Below are 20755 nucleotides of genomic sequence, written 5' to 3' on the forward strand. Positions count from 1 at the left end.
CCCATTAAGTAACTTCATTAGGAGAAACAAATGTTATATGGATGTAACCATCCACAGTGGAGAATTACTTGTAACTAGGTCAATAAAACTCTTGTTTTTGTTTTGTTTTGAGCCATCTGCTAGGATGTGGTAATGACATTTAAAAAACAGTACCCAGCCTTTGTTTGTGTGTGATGCTATTCTGGACAATGTAATTTTACCAGTAATTAAAAAAAATAAAGCTAAGACCTTCAAAATCTTTAAGCTTAGGTTTTTCCTTTATAAATGATCTTTCGTGATCATTTATAGAAATGTATGTAGTCATGAGGAAAAAAAAAACCACATTAAAGAAGGTAAACAACTCTCTACAAATGCCCAAGTGCTGGTTGCTAAGACAACTGCTGGGGTTTATTGAATACAGAGCAAAAAAATCAATCAGAAATCACTGGAAGAACTTGCATGGGTACATAAAACATTTCTGCCTCATAATTGCAGGAAATTTCCTACATCTGTGTACCACATGAAAAGGGTTTGTGTTTGTGTCAGTCGGCGGAATTCCAAGGAAAGTTGCCTTCTTGATGTGTTCTCATCATTTTAATTCCCTTCCATAACATGACCTTCTCAACACCCAAGTAATTTATTAATATTACAGTGGTAAAACAAACAAAAAAAAGTAGCCCATTACCTGCCTCTTTTGTACCAGTGTCACTTAATTCTTGGCTCCCAAGAATGGCTCCCATTCTTGGTTTCTTTGAATCAAACAGTTTTCAGGTTTATATATAGAAGTCATTTACATCTGTGTAGCAGCTTCTTCCCCATGTGGCATATGCTTGACTTGTCAAGAAAACACAAGGAGGGAGGGATGGTCTCAGGAAGCTGCCCTGCCAATCTCTCCCAGATTTCCTTTCTTTCTCTCTCAGGGAATCTATTATTCTCTATTCCTAGCTTCCCAAGGTGCTAAGACGACTAAGAAAAGATTGCCACGTTTTTCAAACTTTTGAGTGGAAAACATTGTTAAGTTGATGGAATAGAGAGAAGGCCCATGAATGAAATAAAAGATCAAGGGTAGCCACATACAGCCAGACGTCAGCTGTATGACCTTCTCATGGCAGCTGCAAGAACTTAGTAGGAGGGTTCTTCTGGTCATTGGATGATAGCCTTTAGTCTAATTGAGCTCACTAATCTCATAAGGAAATGGTCAGTCTCTCAGACTGGACTGTGCGTAGTTAATTTATGAGATGACCAAGTAACAGAGTGACCCACTGGGGAGGTCTCTGCTTCTCTAATCTATGCTACACACTCCGCACAGATTAATCCCAAAGTGCCTCTTTGAGAACAGTGTTTTTCAAATTTTAGTGGGTTGAGGCACGTTAGTGGATCCTAGCATATATTTAGTGAGTTGAAACATGAAAAAAGATGAAAAATTATAGAAAAGAGGATAACATCAGAACAGTGACAGTGTTGCTCAGTCGAGTCCGACTCTCTGCAACCCCGTGGACTGTAGCCTACCAGGCTCCTCTGTCCATGGGATTTTCCAGGCAAGAGTACTGGAGTGGGGTGCCATTTCCTTCTCCAGGAGATCTTTCCAACCCTGGGATTGAACCCAGGTCTCCTGCACTGCAGGCAGATGCTTTACCATCTAAGCCATCTAATAAGGTGAAGTGTGTATTGTGAAACTTTCATTTCATTCTATGTAGGTATGCTCTGGATTGCTAGATTGGATACATTTCTGGTCCTGACCAGAAAGGTTAGAAAGCCAGACTAGTCCTTGCTGAGAATTCCTCAGTGATCTCTCTTGTATACAGAAAAAAAGAAACAATTCCAATTCCTTTACTCAAAGGCTAGAATTGTCCCCCAAATCCACTTGACTTCCATAACATTATGCTGGGTTCCAACTTTTTCACTCATTGTCCTCCCAATGTTCCTCTCAGGATCCTTACTCCACTGTGCCCTTTATTCATAATGTTTCTTCTCCTCTTAATGGTTTTCATATTCTACTCTCCTTTGGGGACCATTTGAAACTTATCTTTTCATTTAACCATACAATTGCTAGTTCCTCTCATCACTCACCTCTTCCTAGCTTTTCTGCTCATTTCCATATATTCTGTCTCTGTTCCCTCTGCATTGCTCTTTATCCGTCTCCCATCCCACTTCATTCCCACGCCTCCTGCCGACAACCTGTGTCTGCCTCATTCCCTCTGTTGCTTTCCTCTTAGCATGCACCTCCAGCTTATTATATCCTCATTGTCCTAGTTTATTGTTGTTTTATAATTCCTGCTCTCTTGTGTATATCTCTGGTCTCCCCACTTGACTGAAAGCAACTTGAGCCTCGGAACTGTGGATCATAGTTTTTTGTATCCCTTACAATGTTTGGCACAGTGCAGGATATATAGCACATGCTCAGTAAAAAAAAAAAAAGAAAAGCCTTGAATTAATAAATCAGTGATGGCCACTGAAGCCTCTCCTCTTATGCAGTGGCCCCTGCCAGAGTCGCCCCCAGCCATGACCTCCTCCACACCACCCACCCCAACCCTACAAGGCGGGCTTGTATGCTGTGGGCCAGACTCAGGAACAGATGCCCATAGGTGGCTCCTGTACACACAGCTGAGCCCCAGGAGCCATGCAACTAAGGAAGAAGAGATAAAATCTTTCCTCACGGCCACACAAAGAATGGATTTACAGCCCATCAACTGGCTTTGTACACTCAGCACCTGCAGAATGTCTGAATGGACAGTGAATGCTCCTGCAGCTGAGACAGGTCTAGCTTTAGCAGCTGTGGACTTTACAGGCACATACACACGGATGCTGGACCAGGCCAAAGTCTGAGCTGCCCTCGTAGCACCCACAGTGGGTCCAGATCTATGATTACTGCAATCCTGGGACCTGACTTCAGGGGATCTGTGCTGGTGGCTTGGTGAAAACAATGCTCAAGGAATATCCAGGTGGCTCAGTGGGTAAAGAATCCGCTTTCAGTGCAGGAGACACAGGTTGATCCCTGGATTGGGAAGATCCCCTGGAGAAGGAAGTTGCAACCCACGACAGTGTTCTCGCCTGGAGAATCCCATTGACAGAGGAGCCTAGTGGGCTACAGTCCAAGGGGTTGCAAAGAGTTGGACATGACTGAAGTGACGTAGCACGCACGCAAGAAACACCAGGGCCAACTGCCGGCATACAGATAGTTAAGGTGGGAATGAGAGCACTGTCAATAACAGTATAATCTGAGAGCCTGCACAACAGATGAAAGATGACACAGCAGAGCACACCCACACGGAGTAGCCCAAGAGGAGGAACACTCAGTGGCTTCTGTCCCAGTCGGAGTGCTCCAGTCTCACCTAACTCACACCACAAATCAGAAACACAGCTAGGAAACAGAGCTGGGAGCTGCTACTCCAAGAACTAGGGAACAGATCTTGTACAACCACAGAACAAAAGGAAGGCCCTGCTCAGTATCCAGTGCAGGCTCTGGTCACCACATATCCATCATGCCTCCTATCAAGGGGATCATGGACAGCATACACTGAAGAAGAGGTGGCAGACATCTATACTAAAAGCAGCCTTAGCACCAGGAAAAAAACCCACACCCGCTACACAGAAATGTCCCTACATAAAAACAGTCCTCCAAGACACAATCTGAGGGTCTGTCATTTGAAAGGACAATCCCCAGAGCATTTAACCTTGAAGCCGAGAAGAGGTTGAGTGCAGGAGCTCCACAGGGCTGAGGAAAACAGAGTCCACTCTTAGAGGGCACACACAAGGTGTCATGCACTGGGACCAGCAAAAAGAAGTGCATATATCATAGCAACCTGGGTGAGACCTACCTAGGGGTCCTGGAGGGTCCCCTGGGAGGTGAGGGTCGGCTGTAGCTCACTGTGGGGGCAGGGAGACTGGTATTGGAGACCCCAGGGAATACTGATCAGTGTGAGCTCTCTCAGTTCAGTTCAGTTCAGTAGCTCAGTCGTGTCCGACTCTTTGCGACCCCATGAATCGCAGCATGCCAGGCCTCCCTGTCCATCACCAACTCCCAGAGTTCACTCAGACTCATGTCCATCGAGTCAGTGATGCCATCCAGCCATCTCATCCTCTGTCGTCCCCTTCTCCTAGGAGGTTCCCATTTTGGCACCAACACCCACCCCAACCCAGCAACCTACAGCCTCCGGTGCTGGAAAGCCTCAAGCCAAACAACAAAGTAGACAGATACATAGTGTCACCTGTTAGGAGACAGGCTGCCTAAGTTGCACTGAGCTCACAGCCACCTCAAATCACACCCCCTGACACCCCCATGCCCCCAAGAGGAACAAGACCCAGCTCCACTCACCAGGGGCAGGTGCCAGTCCCTCCCACTGGGACACCTACCTCACCCCAGGACCAGCCCCAGGACCAACCCGTCATCCACCAGGGGCCAGACACCAGAAGCAAGAGGAATTGTGATCCTGCAGTCTATGGAAAGGAGACCAGAAACACAGACAAAATGAGAAAACATAGAAATGTGTGCAGATGAAGCAGCAAAAATTAAAACCCCATATCACAACCAAAGAAAGAAGAAAGACAATCTACCTGAAAAATAATTCAGAGTAATAATGGTAAATATGATTCAAAATCTGAGAAGAAGAATGGAGGCGTAGACCAAGAAGATACCAGAAATGTTTTAAAAAGAGAAGATTTAAAGAACAAACAGAGGTGAACAACATAATAACTTAAAAACTACACTAGAAAGAATCAATAGAATAACTGAGGCAGAACAGATAAGTGAGCTGGAAGATAGAATGGTGGAAGCCACTGCCACAGAACAGAATAGAAACAAAGAATGAAAAGAAATGAGGACAGTTACAGAGACCTCTAGGGAGGGAGAGTGTGAGTGTGTGTGTAACTGACTCACTTTGCTGTACACCTGAAACTAACACAACATTGTAAGTCAACTATACTGCAATAAAAATTATTTTTTAAAAAATCAGTCATGATCCCCTCCTTTGTACCAAAATTCTACCCTACTGACTCCAACATTTTTTCCCTAGATAGAATCTTTTCCATTTGAATTGGCTTTTCCATTTCTCAAGTTTTTTCATATCTCTCATCTCAGTTGCTTTTATCTACAGACTTCATAAAGTAGGCATGAGTCATGATACTCATTCTTAAAAGATGAGGAGATTGAGCCTCAAAGAGGTTTGTAACTATGACACATATTACCACCAGTGTACTTAGAACCAAAATCTCATGCAACCTATTCTGTGCCTATTATCCACCCTCCTCCAATGGAAACTTGAAAACAACAATCACATAGAATAATAATGTGCTCTCAGTGTAAAGTGTTGTATATAGAGGAAAAGCCCCAAAGAAATAGCAAACAAGGCATAGCCTGTCTGTTTTATGCAATGAGAATTAGAACACTGTGTTCTAGATCCAAATGCTGGCTGTCTATTTTACTTCTGTAATTGTACTTGTATTCTAAGGATGCCACAGAAAGGGGGAGAAAATCCATGTACTGCTAACAGATAATGTGTTGGCTTCCACTGTCAGGTTGACAATCTTTTCATTTAATTCATCTTAGCAGTTAGCTGGGACTCTGTTCTGTGTTACAAGTAATTAACATGTTCTTTTTCTTGTTAATTTGATCATTTGTTTCTTACCAAGCTGTTCTCCTAAATGTTGGCCCCTCTCAGTTGAGATGACTCGCTCATCTTCCATGTCACATTTGTTCCCAACCAGGATAACCTGGGCATTATCCCATGAATATGTTTTTATTTGAGTTGACCTAAAAAGGAAAAAAGAAAAGGCAAAAAACTGATCAGAGAAAAGTACAACAGCATAAAATGAAGGAGAAGAAATATATCCCACAGACAGATGATGGCAACAGCAAAAAATGAAGCCCAAATGCCTGACATTTAGAATTAATTAGTTCAGTGCAAGTCTACCCTTCGGATACTCATTTGGGATCACATGAGTCAAAAATCAGGGGACCTGTGGTGGTGTACTGAGAATTCTTCTGGATTTGATGAGATTGATATTACTACTGCTGCTTCCTTCTCTTCTACTCCACATTCCACAGTACCTTTATAACTGGAATGAGTGGCCAACCATCCCAGTTTGCCCAAGACGTTCCCAGTTTTAGCAGTAAAAGTCCTTTGTTCCAAGAAACCCTTTACTTCCAAGAAACCTGAGGTGGCTGGTCACTATTTACAGTCCATCACAGGAAGACCTCATTTTACCATGTTACAATCGCAACCGAATTGTCTTTAGCTAAGACAATTCGGTTAGGAAACATGGGGCCAATTATATTTTTTTTAAAAAAATTATAAGAATTAATATTCTCCTGCTTTACATTTTTCAGAGAAAAATGCCAGGTTTGTTAATATCACAATTACAATACAATGAGCTAGTGTTTTAAGTTACCATAAACAGGATAGCTAGAATTCAGAATAAGCTTCCAGTACGGATCATAAGGCTCATAACCAACTTTTGATTTCCATGCTTAGATGATAATTATAATAGTTAATATTTACAGGTACTGTTTCAAACTCTTTACATATGTTAACTTAATCCTTAGAGTACTCAATGGATATACCATTATGATCTCCATTTTATAGTTGAGGAAAGTGAGGTATAGAGAGGTTAAAAAATTTGCTCAAGACAACTCAGCTAGTAAAGCGGTAAATCTGGAAATCAAACCCAAGCAGCATAGTTCTTAAACACACATCAGTACCACTCATTAAAAGTCTGAGAAGTTAAGTTCTAGTGTATTTGTTGTCATTTCAGAACAGAAGCTGAAAGGAAGCCATGTTCTTTAATCTTCCCTTTTTATTGGCTACGTTCTTATTTGATAACAATTCAAGATAGGTGGGAAAGACACATCACCCAGTGGGTGGTCAAGAGAGAGATCGAAAACTGAAAAAAATGTTGAAAGTTTAATGAAGGGATTTGTACGGTGTCAAAAAGAGAAGCTTGGTATGTTCTTACTAGCAACTGTCAAATCCTTCAGAATTTTAAAATAGAAAATAGTGGTGAACGTTCTCAACTTGAAGAGAGAATGAAAGCCAATAGCTTTAAACTGTAGCAGGAGAGCTTTCAATGAGATGTCATCACTATTTCTCCCTTCCAAGAAGAAAGGAGAGAGCTAAGAGGCAGACAGGGTCTGATTTCAGAGTACTTCCCTGAACCAAGTACAAGTTTTCAAATGAGAGTAAAATATCTGGTGAAAGATACCTTTGGTTCCATGTGAGCATCTCAAGGTGCAACATATTTTATCAGAAAAATCCAGGGATAGGACCTTTCTAATTCTGACACCTAAGTTAATAATATATTCCTCCAGCAACAGTGACATCGAACATGTATCTATAAACTGGGAAAATATAGGCAGACATTCAAAACCTAAACTTTTTCACTTACCGCATCTTATATAAGTGTGGAGTATATGAAAATTGGAGAACTAAAAGTAAATTAAGGTGTAACAAATATTTTATACCTGGACACATCTTAAATCTCAAGTGGTAACATAACTGTACAAAGAAATTTCAAAGGTTCTTTGAAAGGAACTCGAATCACATTTCCTTGGGTAATCTAAAAAAAGAAAAATTATCCCTTTGCTCGTATAGTTCTTGTTAGCCAAGGCTTAGCCTATGCCTAGAAAGGGCCTAGGTTGAGAGCCCCTCTGTTAATGGGGAAAGTTCTTATCTTGGCACACAGCTAGAAATAAAATATGCAGAATGAGGTTAAGGAGAGCAGTCTCAGGAGAATGTCCTACTTGCATAAGGGGTGGGGGCTGGTGTCTAAATGGCATGGCCTGCTGAATTTACCAAGGATGAATGCTTGCCTGAAAAAATTTAGCCCGAGATAGGGGTGCACTTTTGTGAAGGTTAAAAAAAAAAAATGAGCTGATTTTTACTGTCTAACCAGGTTAAAGAAAAAAAAAAAAAAACAAAAAACTTCCCTGGTGGCTCAGATAGTAAAAGTGTCTCCCTACAATGCAGGAGACCTGGGTTCGATCCCTGGGTTGGGAAGATCCCCTGGAGAAGGAAATGGCCACCCACTCCAGTATTCTTGCCTGAAAAGCCCATGGACAGTCCATGGGGTCGCAAAGAGTTACACACAACTGAGTGACTTCACTGCTTTCACTTGACCAAGTTAATGGAATGCTTGCTTTTCCCATTAAATATGTCTGTCTCTCAGTTCTGCTAACATAATAACTCATGGATGTCTTAGGATGCCACAGTGATAGATTATACATCTATTCATACAGAATATTCCCTGTTTATATGTAGTATATATATGTTTGTGTATAATTTGGGGAGGCCATGATTACATCAAACATACCCCTTTCTGTTTGTTCTTATATAAAAAATACTTTACTGTAACTTCTGCAATGTCTTAAATTGAAAAGGAAATAATTTAATATGAACATTTTCTATAATTACCAAGGAGTTCTACAGAACCATTATCTTAAAAGCTTAAAGAGCCATTGGAGACCATTTCTCTTTTTAATCAAGTAATAATTATGGTCTGGGCTATCTGTGCTGAGGTGAACAAAACATTAATTTGCCATCAGAGCTGGTTAATAAAGTAAGATTTGTTTTTGACTAGTTTGGACTTCCTGACAATGTCCACCATCAACAGGGCTCAGTTCAGTTCAGTTGCTTAGTGTCCAACTCTTTGCGACCGCATGGACTGCAGCATGCCAGGCCTCCCTGTCCATCACCAACTCCCGGAGCTCACTCAAACTCATGTCCATCGAGTCGGTCATGCCATCCAACCGTCTCATCCTCTGTCATCCCCTTCTTCTCCTGCCTTTAATCTTGCCCAGCATCAGGGTCTTTTCCAATGAGTCAGTTCGCATCAGGTGGCCAAAGTATTGGAGTTTCATCTTTAGCATCTGCCCTTCCAATGAACACCCAGGACTGATCTCCTTTAGGATGGACTGGTTGGATCTCCTTGCAGTCCAAGGGACTCTCAAGAGTCTTCTCCAACACCACAGTTCAAAAGCATCAATTCTTTGGCACTCAGCTTTCTTCACAGTCCAACTCTCACATCTATACATGACCCCTGGAAAAACCATAGCCTTGACTAGACGGACCTTTGTTGGCAAAGTAATGTCTCTGCTTTTTAATATGCTATCTAGATTGGTCATAACTTTCCTTCCAAGGAGCAAACATCTTTTAATTTCATGGCTGCAATCACCATCTGCAGTGATTTTGGAGCCCAGAAAAATAGTCTGACACTGTTTCCCCATCTATTTCCCATGAAGTGATGGGACCAGATGCCATGATCTTCGTTTTCTGAATGTTGAGGTTTAAGCCAACTTTTTCACTCTCCTCTTTCACTTTCGTCAAGAGGCTCTTTAGTTCCTCTTCACTTTCTGCCATAAGGGTGGTGTCATCTGCATATCTGAGGTTATTGATATTTCTCCTGGCAATCTTGATTCCAGCTTGTGCTTCTTCCAGCCCAGGGTTTCTCATGATGTACTCTGCATATAAGTTAAATAAGCAGGGTGACAATATACAGCCTTGACGTACTCCTTTTCCTATTTGGAACCAGTCTGTTGTTCCATGTCCAGTTCTAACTGTTGCTTCCTGACCTGCATACAGATTTCTCAAGAGGCAGGTCAGGTTGTCTGGTATTCCCATCTCTTTCAGAATTTTCCACAGTTTATTGTGATCCACACAGTCAAAGGCTTTGGCATAGTCAATAAAACAGAAATAGATGTTTTTCTTGAACTCTCTTGCTTTTTCCATGATCCAGCGGATGTTGGCAATTTGATCTTTGGTTCCTCTACCTTTCCTAAAACCAGCTTGAACGTCAGGAAGTTCACGGTTCATGTATTGCTGAAGCCTGTCTTGGAGAATTTTGAGCATTACTTTACTAGCGTGTGTGATGAGTGCAATTGTGCAGTAGTTTGAGCATTCTTTGGCATTGCCTTTCTTTGGGATTGGAAAGAAAACTGACTTTTTCCAGTCCTGTGGCCACTGCTGAGTTTTCCAAATTTGCTGGCATATTGAGTGCAGCACTTTCACAGCATCATCTTTCAGGATTTGAAATAGCTCAACTGGAATTCCATCACCCCCACTAGCTTTGTTCGTAGTGATGCTTTCTAAGGCCCACTTGACTTCACATTCCAGGATGTCTGGCTCTAGGTGAGTGATCACACCATTGTGATTATCTTGGTTGTGAAGATCTTTTTTGTACAGTTCTTCTGTGTATTCTTGCCACCTCTTCTTAATATCTTCTGCTTCTGTTAGGTCCAGACCATTTCTGTCCTTTATCGAGCCCATCTTTGCATGAAATGTTCCCTTGGTATCTCTAATTTTCTTGAAGAGATCTTTAGTCTTTCCCATCCTGTTGTCTTCCTCTATTTCTTTGCATTGATCACTGAGGAAGGCTTTCTTTATCTCTCCTTGCTATACTTTGGAACTCTGCATTCAGATGCTTATATCTTTCTTTTACTCCTTTGCTTTTCGCTTCTCTTCTTTTCACAGCTATTTATAAGGCCTCCCTAGACAGCCATTTTGCTTTTTTGCATTTCTCTTCCACGGGGATGGTCTTGATCCCAGTCTCCTGTACAATGTCACGAACCTCCGTCCATAGTTCATCAGGCACTCTATCTATCAGATGTAGTCCCTTAAATCTATTTCTCACTTCCACTGTATAATCATAAGGGATTTGATTTAGGTCATACCTGAATGGTCTGATGGTTTTCCCTACTTTCTTCAATTTAAGTCTGAATTTGACAATAAGGAGTTCATGATCTGAACCACAGTCAGCTCCCGGTCTTGCTTTTGCTCACTGCATGGAGCTTCTCCATCTTTGGCTGCAAAGAATATAAGCAATCTGATTTAGGTGTTGACCATCTGGTGATGTCCATGTATAGAGTCTTCTCTTGTGTTGTTGGAAGAGGGTGTTTGCTATGACCAGTGCGTTCTCTTGGCAAAACTCTATTAACCTTTGCCCTGCTTCATTCTGTATTCCAAGGCCAAATTTGCCTGTTACTCCAGGTGTTTCTTGACTTCCTACTTTTGGGTGGTATCATCTGCATATCTGAGGTTACTGATATTTCTCCTACAGCAATCTTGATTCTAGCTTGTGCTTCATCCAGCCCACAGGGTAGCCTTAGGCAAAATCCAATCAACAGCTACAGGGGATCAGAACCATACTGACTGATTCATAAACTACCACAAATCATAGAATCTAAGCAGCATGGATTATAAGATAAAATTATTTAATGAATGGCCCAGAACAAAAAAAAGCAGCCAATGAAACTATGATACAATACTTTAATAATAGTCCTGCTAGACAAACTTGTCACTCACATCAGCTTCTTGTTACTTTCAAAATTTTTTTCATGTATTCTGAGGGATTTAGTAAGTTTTTCTATTTTAGTTGCTTTGTTCATGATACTTTGTTTATGAGAGATGACCATCCCATGACTATCTCGACAATAAAGTTCAACCTACCCTTCTGCTTGTGGGTATCTTCCCTTAAGACCTGTAGAGCACTAGATTGTTGCTTTACAGGAAAACATGAAATGATAGTCATTACTCCAAAATGAGTTTTCACATTCCTAGTATAAAACTGATACCCCTTCTTTCATACACAATAACTTTCTACCCACGTCCTAATAATTCCACCTCTCAGTTGGCAATATACACAACTATGACCAAGTTAGCACATGTGTAGGTAGTGGAATCTATTTCATATAGCATCAGCAATTATAATAAGCCATTAGTTATAAGACACATCCCAATTTCAGATATGTTAAAATATGAATAGTTCTGCATCTTACATTCTGTAAAACACTATTGTTTTCTCGGTATTTCCTTTATACATGAAGACCTAGGTTGAAATAAGAGCTTGCATCATTCCTTTAGCTCAGGAAAACACGGAGATGAGAAAATATAAACCCCATGAGCTGAGAAAGCCCCAGAGCTGTATTTCATCTAGAGAATAATATGAATTAAGATCAGAAGAATGTGGGGATGATAATCCAGTCCCCATGCCTTCCAACTCAGAATCCTAGCAGTTTATTCAGTTCATTTAAAAGAAAGCACTAATACCAAGTGGATATAGGTAAGTCATGCTATCTTCTTTAGCTTCAGCATCTTCATCTATAAAATGAGGCTACCACATTTTGCATTTACTTTCTGGGGCTGTTGTAAGACAAATGTGGTTGAGGTAGGATCATGCTCTACTTTGTAAGTTGCAAACATCTTTTTACAAATATAAAACACTGTTAGTCCCAGCTTGGGCAGCCAACTCTTTCTCTTTCTAAATCCACCTCAACTCATCCCTTGTAATTTCTAACATCTAAATAATAATTTGACTTTTCTTAATTGAAGAAAAGTTGTCTTGTCTTTCCTCGTCTCAAATCTTGTCTCCAGCTCGTATCTTGAGGCTGAGGTCCTAGACAAATGCATTTCTAACTGGGAGTAAATGGTCTTCTTTGGTGTGTCTATTAGGAGCATGACACATGTCTATTTAGTAAATTATTCTTTCATGTGACATTTCTGTGTATCTACTTTTTCAGTCATTTACTGTATTTTGCAAAATTTCTTATTTGGGAATGGGTTTCTATCACCTCATTAGGGACTGTCATATTTCCTTGTCTATTAGAGAGACAGTTTTAAAGAAAGTGGCTGTCACAAAATAACACACATGTGAAAAGATGATTTATTTCTGAATCGCTGCTAAAGATCCTTTGGGGTTTACTGTTAATCTCAGCAAGATTAATGGACTCAAAAGCAATATGCTGGTCACCATGGTTACCCGACAAATGGCAATTAACTCAGACCTTACCAGTAACCAGATGATGGTTACTATTAAAAAAAAAAATCTTTTATCTGTCTTTAAGTTAAAAACAAAACAATAACCCCTCTCTATATATTGTCTTATTTTTATATGTTTTCTCTGTAAATGTATATGTAAAGAAAGAGGATTTTTTTCCCTTTGTTTTATATTATCAGGCAGGGGGAGATGAGATTTTCATATTTTACACATAAATGACTGAATGCTGCACAGAATAAAATAATTTAGGAGAGTTATAAACAAAGAAACCAAATTCCTATAATATCTCTATTTCCTCTCCTTTGTTCTGCGTATATAAATAATTTCCTATGAGTTCAATCTGTTTTCATAAAGAAGAGACTCTTATTAGTCATAATGTTCTGAAAAACAGTCCACAGAATGTGCCTCAGTAATCCAAAAAGCAGTTATCGTGTAGGGTCTGATCTGGGATATACATGGGGAAAATGCGGTATCAGAGAGAACATGTTCAGCTCTCTCCTCGCAATGAATCTCAGCCAGATCTTAACAGCAGCCCTGTCCTTCACTCTGGAAGCTCAAAGTTCCCCTCAGCATTCATTTCCCTTATTCTCTTCAACATTCAGGAGCTTCAGCCTTCCGCATCTCAGCAGACTTCAAATTGTTATGGAATTTCCAATCTGCTACTGCTCATCACATAGTCCCTTCTGTTACATTCCCACTAACTTAATCACTTATTTATCCAATTATTCTCAAACTTGGAGAGCTGTTAAAAATTACTTCAACCTAGAACAATTAAATCAGAACCTTTTGGGACGTTGTCATAGGCATTTAAAAAAGAATCTCTCCAGGTGAGTTCTGTGTATGACTGTATGTCTCTCTTTCCCATACCTGGTTTAGTTTTTAAAATAATCTGTTTCTTTACTTCCCGTCTAATACCCAAAGTGTTTGCCCGTGGTTTACAGAGGTACATACAGCAATACAAGGTATATACAAAATAAACTTTAAAATGAGTAAGTGGCAGTAAGAAAACAAAAACAGGAGCATGATAAACCTTAATGATTTATATATGCTGTAAAAGTTAAGAGGTAGCTTAAGAAGTTAAGACAGGCTTTGCATATGTACATTAACTCCTTTAATTAAGGAGTTATAAAATTAAATGCTAAAAAGGCACCTTCAAATAAATTTTCTCCAATATTAATATTTTTAGAATTCAAAGAAATGGGTTTATAGTTTTTGATAAGATTGCTATATTCTCATTAAATATTCTAATAAGACAAAAAGCTAAAGCAAAAATAAAAATTATCAGAAATCTCACTACCCCCAGATAACCACCACTAACATCTTGGTGAAAATCCTAGAGTAGACTGTAGTACTGAACTCACTGAGTCATGACCTCCTTCCTTGGAGGTGGGTCCTATTTCCCTGCACCTCCCTGGCTTTGGACTGGGCCAAGCACATTGCTTTGGTCGATGGAATATGAGGAGATTTGATGTGAGCCACTGGTGAGCAAGAGGCACAGAGGCCTTGTGAGTTTCATCAGCCCTCTTGTATTCCTACTCTTCATTGTGGCAGGAACCCATCCCAGGAAGAGGGCTGCTCTGCCAGCCTGTCACAGGAGGGAGAAGCCAGGAGCAGCCCAGCTGAGTTCCATAGAGATCAGCATATTTCAGCCAAACCTAGACGAGCCCATCATTCCTTTCCATCTTTCACTCCCCACCCTCCTCCCAACTTTGATACAGGCTTATTAATTTCTTTGACTTTTTCAAACATGCTACAGTTTCCAACAAGTAGGAGCTATCACTATGGATGGCTCTAGGTTTTGCAAGGCCTAAACTAATTAAAAAATGTGAGGGTCCAGTTTAAGGGGGAAAAATGCAAATTAGAAATACAGATGGTCAGAATGACCATCTTTAAAAAGTCTGTAAATAGCAAATGCTAGAGGGTGTGGAGAAAAGGAAAACTGTTCACACTGTTAGTGGGAATGTAAATTGATGCAGCCACTATGGATAATAGTATGGATATTCCTCAAAAAACTAAAAATGGACTTGCCATATGATCCAGCAATACCCAGACAAAACTATAACTTGAAAAAATATATGCATCATTATGTTCACAGTAGCACTATTTACAATAGCCAAGGCATGGAAACTCCTAAATGTCCACTGTCAGATGAATGGATGAAATGGAATACTACTCAGCCATAAAAGGAACAAAATAATGCCATTTGCAGCAACATGGATGGACCAAGAGATTATCATACTAAGAGAAGTAAGCCAGAAAGAGAAAGACAAATACCTTATGATCTTTTTATGTAGAATCTAAAATGTTACACAAATGACATTATTTATGAAACAGAAACGGACCCACAGATATAGAGAACAGACTTACGGTTGCCAAGGGGGAGTGTGGTGGGGAAGGGAAGGACTGGGACTTTGGGATTAGAAGATACAAACTATTACATGTAGAACGGATAGATAGCAGGTCTTACTGTGGAGCACATGGAACTGTATTCAATATTCTGTGAATATGGGTAAGCCATAGTGGAAAAGAAAAAGCAAGAATTACAGATTTAGGTACAGGGCAATCTGTAGCAGATGCTGTTGGCGCTCTGCCCATATCCCCCAGGCCTTGCCACTTCTTTGCTTGCTAGCTCACTTCCAACTGCCAGTGTCTGCAGCTCTTTGCTTTAAAATCTTCTCTGAAGCAAGGGAAGACCGCTCTGCCCATCAGGGAAAGTCAGATGCAACAGAGAGAGAGCACGCCCCAGGAACAGACCTCAGCCAGTGACAGACAGGAACTGGTGTCTACCTAGTGCCCGTCCCTTGCTCCTCAAGCTGCTGCCACACCGATTCCCAGATTTTCAAGCATAATGGTAGAAACACCATTTTCTGGTGGCCTTCCCATCCCCAGCTCACTTTCCCACTAAGAAAGTACAGTTTCTTACACTTTCTGAGTAAAAAAACTACTTGTATACAAATTCCCCTCTCCGAGCCTGCTTCTAGAGGAACCCCAACTAAGATGCTTGGAAGGGGCTTGTCCAGGTAAGGGGCCAAAGCTTCTGGCAAGGTTCTGGAGTTGGCAGTACTGGCTTGAAAGCGCTGATTATGAAATATTGAGAACCTCTGACAATGAGTATGATGGGTGCATTTATATCATGGAAACTGGTGAATTAAATCAGAAGTTTTTCTTAGTTTTTGCTTTAATTTTTTTCAAAGAATCTGTTTACTGGCACACCATAGAATTTAAGCTTCCTTATTTTTGCAAGAAATCCACCAGTTGCTATCACACATGCCGCTGTCTAAAACACATTTAGAGCCCCTGTGTCGGGCTCTGTCATCCTCTTCCATCTTGTCTCAGCACACAGCTTCCCCTGGATTAGGCGCCCATCACATGGGGACTGCACACCCTGTTTCTCACTCACTAGGACCTTCTCCTTGTCTGTAGCCCTCCTAGACCACAATGGGCAGGGCCCCTGACTGTTCTGTTCACCACTGAGCATTCAGGAAAATGTGTGGCACATAGAGAGGTCTCAGACAGTAACTGTAAATCCATGGTCAAATGAATGAGTGAATGACAGACCAAATGTGGCAAAAATGCCTAAGAAATCCGGTAAGTTCAGAATATCAACACAGATTAGAAATAGCACAGGAGGAGAATCACCACTGTGTGTGATGCCAGTGCCCCCGGCCCCCATGCCTTCCAGGACCCAGTGCTGGCAGAGTTCTTCCACGGTCTGTGTCGGCCCCTCCACAGTCATCTGGTGATAGTCATTCATTCCAGCCTGCAGAAATCATGGTGTCCTTTCTGCTCTAGCACCGAGAGTCAGGATGAGGATGCTCAGGGAGTAACTTAGCACTTCAGCACCATGGAGTGGTTGCCTTGTTGGGCCCTCGTCCAGCTCCTTCATTTGATAGATGACAAGGCTGAGACTCGAGATGTGGAGTGACATCCTAATGGATATGAAGCAGTTATGAGGGGGCTGATGAGAGTCTGCATGCCGAGACTCTCCATGCCTCCTCTTCTACAACATGCTGTCCACATCCACAGGGAAAAGCAGTGACTGCATTCTACTGATTAGGAAGAGGCTCATAGGCTAAACACTTGATTGCTTTTAAAAAGAAGAAATAATATGTCTCCTAAGGAACCAAAATACTTCAAAGGAGTATATCATATGTTACCATTCGTATGTGGACTGTAATTTAAAAACAAATGAACTTATTTCAAAACAGAAATAGACACACAGATATAGAAAGAAAACTATGGGTGCCAAAGGCAAATTGCGGAGGTGAGGGATGAATCAGGAATTTGGGATTAACATACACATGCTATTATATATACAATAGGTAACCAACCAGGACCTACTATACAGCACAGCAAACTCAACTCAATATTCTGTAATAACCTATATGAGGGAAAAGTCTGAAAAGGAATGAATATATGTATGACTGAATCACTTTCCTGTACACTTCAAACTAAGAACATTGTAAATCAACTATACTATAATTAAAACAATAAGTTTCAAACACATACACACAAGCGCATTCCAACCTTTTTTCCTGGTACATATAAAAACAATAACATTTGTATGAAACAGTAGGGGAATATGGAGAATATAAGACTTGGCAAAACATCCCTTACAGGTTCTCTATGCTTAATAATTATGAGATAAATGAAATCACAGAATAGAGGAATATATTAAACAAATAAAAGGTTAACCACGACAGCTTATCAACTGATGGAAGGAAGGCATGTGTTTGGAATGATTAGCAACCTGTAATTGAGAATGGGAATCACCATGGTGACTGCAATAGACACTCAAGCATCCTGATGGGTTATTAGGTTTCGTGACCACAGGAATCAGCAGGAGACCCAAGGGAGGGCCATCAGCAGTGAGAAACATTCGCAGTTGTGTAAGTCAGACTAAATGCCTTAAATGTTGCCTTATATTAGCAAGTAACACCCTCTGCGATGGGGAAGACCCTGGCCCTTGATATCCCACAAGTGAAGTACTGGCCACTCTGGTGGTATAATAAAAAATAAATAATACAAATAATATTTAAACATAAAACAATTAATTAATATAACCATATCAGGCAGTGTGCTAAATGTTTCACATTTATTATTTAATACTTATAACACTGCAAGGCAGATGGTATTTTTTTTCTCATTTTGCAGATGAAGAAATTGTAAAATGAACACTTATTGAGGCTAAGTTACCAAAACCCTCAGCTAATATAACACAATTGAACAGCAAACCTTTTCCACTGGAGTAGGAGCTCAGAGTCCTGGGCTCTCTTTTTGTACTTAATTCAGAGAACCAAGAACTAATCTCTCAGCTTTCCAGAATCTCTGCTGAGAGGGCAGAACAAAACCTACTAATGCTTTCTCTAGATTTTCAAGAAGACCAGTGAGAAAATGTCCTGAAGGAGTCTTGAAAACCACAGAGTGCTCTATCAATGGAAGGTATAATTATCACCAGCAAAAAAGTACTTACTATCTACATGGCATTGATGTGTTATCTCAAACTCATTCTCGAAACAAGCCTCATTGTAATTTTCTTTGCTGTTTTGTAACCTTTTAAAAAGTTAAAATGGGAGACACTATCAGGCATTACGTGAGATGCTGAGGACACAGCAATAAAGACAGACTTGGGTTCTGCTCTCAGGAAGCTGTGGTGTGACCCCACACTGTGATCTTGCAAATATTCTCCAGTTACACGTATTTACTCAACAACTACCGTACACAAGAGACTAGTGTCTACAACACAGGGTGTCGCTTTTTGAACCTTAGCACGCATCAGAATCACCTGGAAGGTTTGCAACCACCTTCTGAGTTCTACCCCCTTCTAAATCAGATATTCTGATTTAGAAGGGCTGAGGCAGGACCTGAGACTCTGCATTTCTAACAAGCACTCAGGTGGCACCGATCCTGGGGTTTTCTGACCACACTTTGAGCAGCACTGCAGTGACAGAGAGAAAGAAGTAGGACTTGGTCACTGTCCTCAGGCTGCTACATTCACTAGAGAGAAAAGTCTGGTTTGAAAAGTTAATGATCAAACGGGCAGGGTAAGTGGAGGCCCTTCCAGTGGGAAGTTTCTGGAGATTGTTCCAGCAGCATGCCAGATGATGGAATGGGGAGGCAGGGGGCAGGTGCAGGATAAGAGTGAGCACATGGGCCCTTTCAAGGATTATCATGGATCTTTAAGTATTCCTAAGATGTAATCTCCATGTCCGAGAAATCCCTAGACTGAGGCAGAGAATCATGGTACTAGAATAGGCTTGGGGTCTCTGGGATGAAGAGCTGGAGGAGGCTTTTAGAGGGGCCTGAGGAACTAAGGCAGGGGGTGGTTCCCTTGTGGGCAGTGGTGGTGGGGAGGCATGGGGCAGTGAGGGGAGGGTGATCTGGAGATTGGTCCTTGGACTTGACATCAGCAGTTCACTCATGAGTTCAATTCAGACTACCCTACCGTCCATGAGAGATGGCAGGGGCTGTGGGGAAGGGCCATCCCAGAGAGCTTCCTGTCCTGGAGTGAGGAGGAAAAGAAAACGATAGAACTGAACAAAGAGCATCCACAAGGCCAAGGAATGGACTTAACTGGGGGTTTTGTTCCCCTCCCCAGGCCTTCCCTGCTCCTGCTCAGTCGTGTCCAACTCTTTGTGACCCCATGGACTGTAGCCTGTAAGGCTCCTCTGTCGTGGGATTCTCCAGGCAAGAATACTGGAGTGGGTTGCCTTTTTTCTCCTCCATGGATCTTCCCAACCCAGGGATCGAACCCACGTCTCCTTTGTCTCTTGCACTGCAGGAAAATCCTTTACCCACTGAGCCATCAGGGAAGCCTAGGCCTTGGGTTCTCGTAAAACAGAAAGCCAGAAACTGTCTACTTTGTTGAACCCATCTACCTTTTACTCTCTCCCATTCAACACTTCTGAAGCATTGTTCTATTGTTTGCCATAAAAATCACTATAAAATCACCTCTCTTTTTCTTTCTTACTTTTGAAATGACAGTGTTTTTCAGATGAACCAGAGCAAAGAGGTTTTACCATTGGTGAGAACTGTGGCCTCAGGAAACCAGAAAATATGAAAAGGCCAAGCCCCGCAGTCATCATCTGCCCTGGGCTGCAGGGAGTAATTGCGGTTGAGTCTTTCAGATGCCACTTCAAACAAGCCAGAGTCCAGCTGCAGGCTGTGCCTACGAATCACAGCCCTTCTCCAGCAGAAGGCATTCTGGCATAGAGAACAGTCAAGTGGTGTAGTTCACAGAACCTGCGCTCAGCTCAGATGTAGTCCCTGGTCTCATCGTGCCTTTGTAGGATCAGAATAATCCATGTCCACACAGCCCTTGGAGGCATTAGTTTCATGGGGGCAAATTCTAGAAGTAAACTATCCAGGCAAGTGAGAAGGACAAGCTCAACTGATGTGTAACAGCAATATATCAACTAAAAGAAGATCCGGCGCGTGCATAGTAGCCTGTGTTCCTGAACGAGACATCTGCCCGTGACTCTTGCTTTAGAGGAAATTGCCCAGTATCACCAGATTTCTGGAGAAGAACTTGTTAGGCAGTAATCATCACATCTCAAATGCAAACCAAACAACAAATTAATACACACAGAGAGGAAGTACAACAAAGAGGACCTTTGTACCAACAGAAGCACTTTATTTTTCTTCTCCAGTGCATTCCGTGGACAGAGGAGCCTGGTGGGCTATAGTCCACAGGGTCACGAAGAGTCAGATACAACTTAGCGACTCAACGACAAACTTTCCAGATGCATCAGTCATTTGCCTATTTGTTCTCTGCTCTGTTTCTCACCCTTCCTGTGCTGTGTTCTGCATGCTGCCTCCATGAAACCCTTGAGTTTCCAATGGGCGATGTGGACAGGGGACTGGAGAGGGAGGAGGGCAGAGCTCAGGCTCCGCATCTTCTCTCTGAACAGCCTTATTAAAAGGGGTGGGGGCTCTATGGCGAGTTCTAGCTCTTGGTAGGTGGTGCCCCCAGTTTGTGGGCTTTAGAAACACCCCCTCAAAACCCAGTGGCTGA

General features: G+C 41.5%; 1 protein-coding gene across 2 annotated transcripts in view; it reads right to left on the reverse strand.

Annotated features, from left to right (window-relative positions):
- Positions 1-20755, reverse strand: part of RAB3C (RAB3C, member RAS oncogene family) — a 303016-nt gene that overhangs the window by 37254 nt on the left and 245007 nt on the right. For both annotated transcript variants that reach the window (XM_005694681.3, XM_005694680.3), the window contains exon 4: positions 5604-5728. In XM_005694681.3, the coding sequence (XP_005694738.1) occupies positions 5604-5728 (125 nt within the window). The remainder of the gene's footprint in view (positions 1-5603; positions 5729-20755) is intronic.

Source organism: Capra hircus, chromosome 20 (assembly GCF_001704415.2).
Source record: "Capra hircus breed San Clemente chromosome 20, ASM170441v1, whole genome shotgun sequence".
Taxonomy (NCBI): domain Eukaryota; kingdom Metazoa; phylum Chordata; class Mammalia; order Artiodactyla; family Bovidae; genus Capra; species Capra hircus.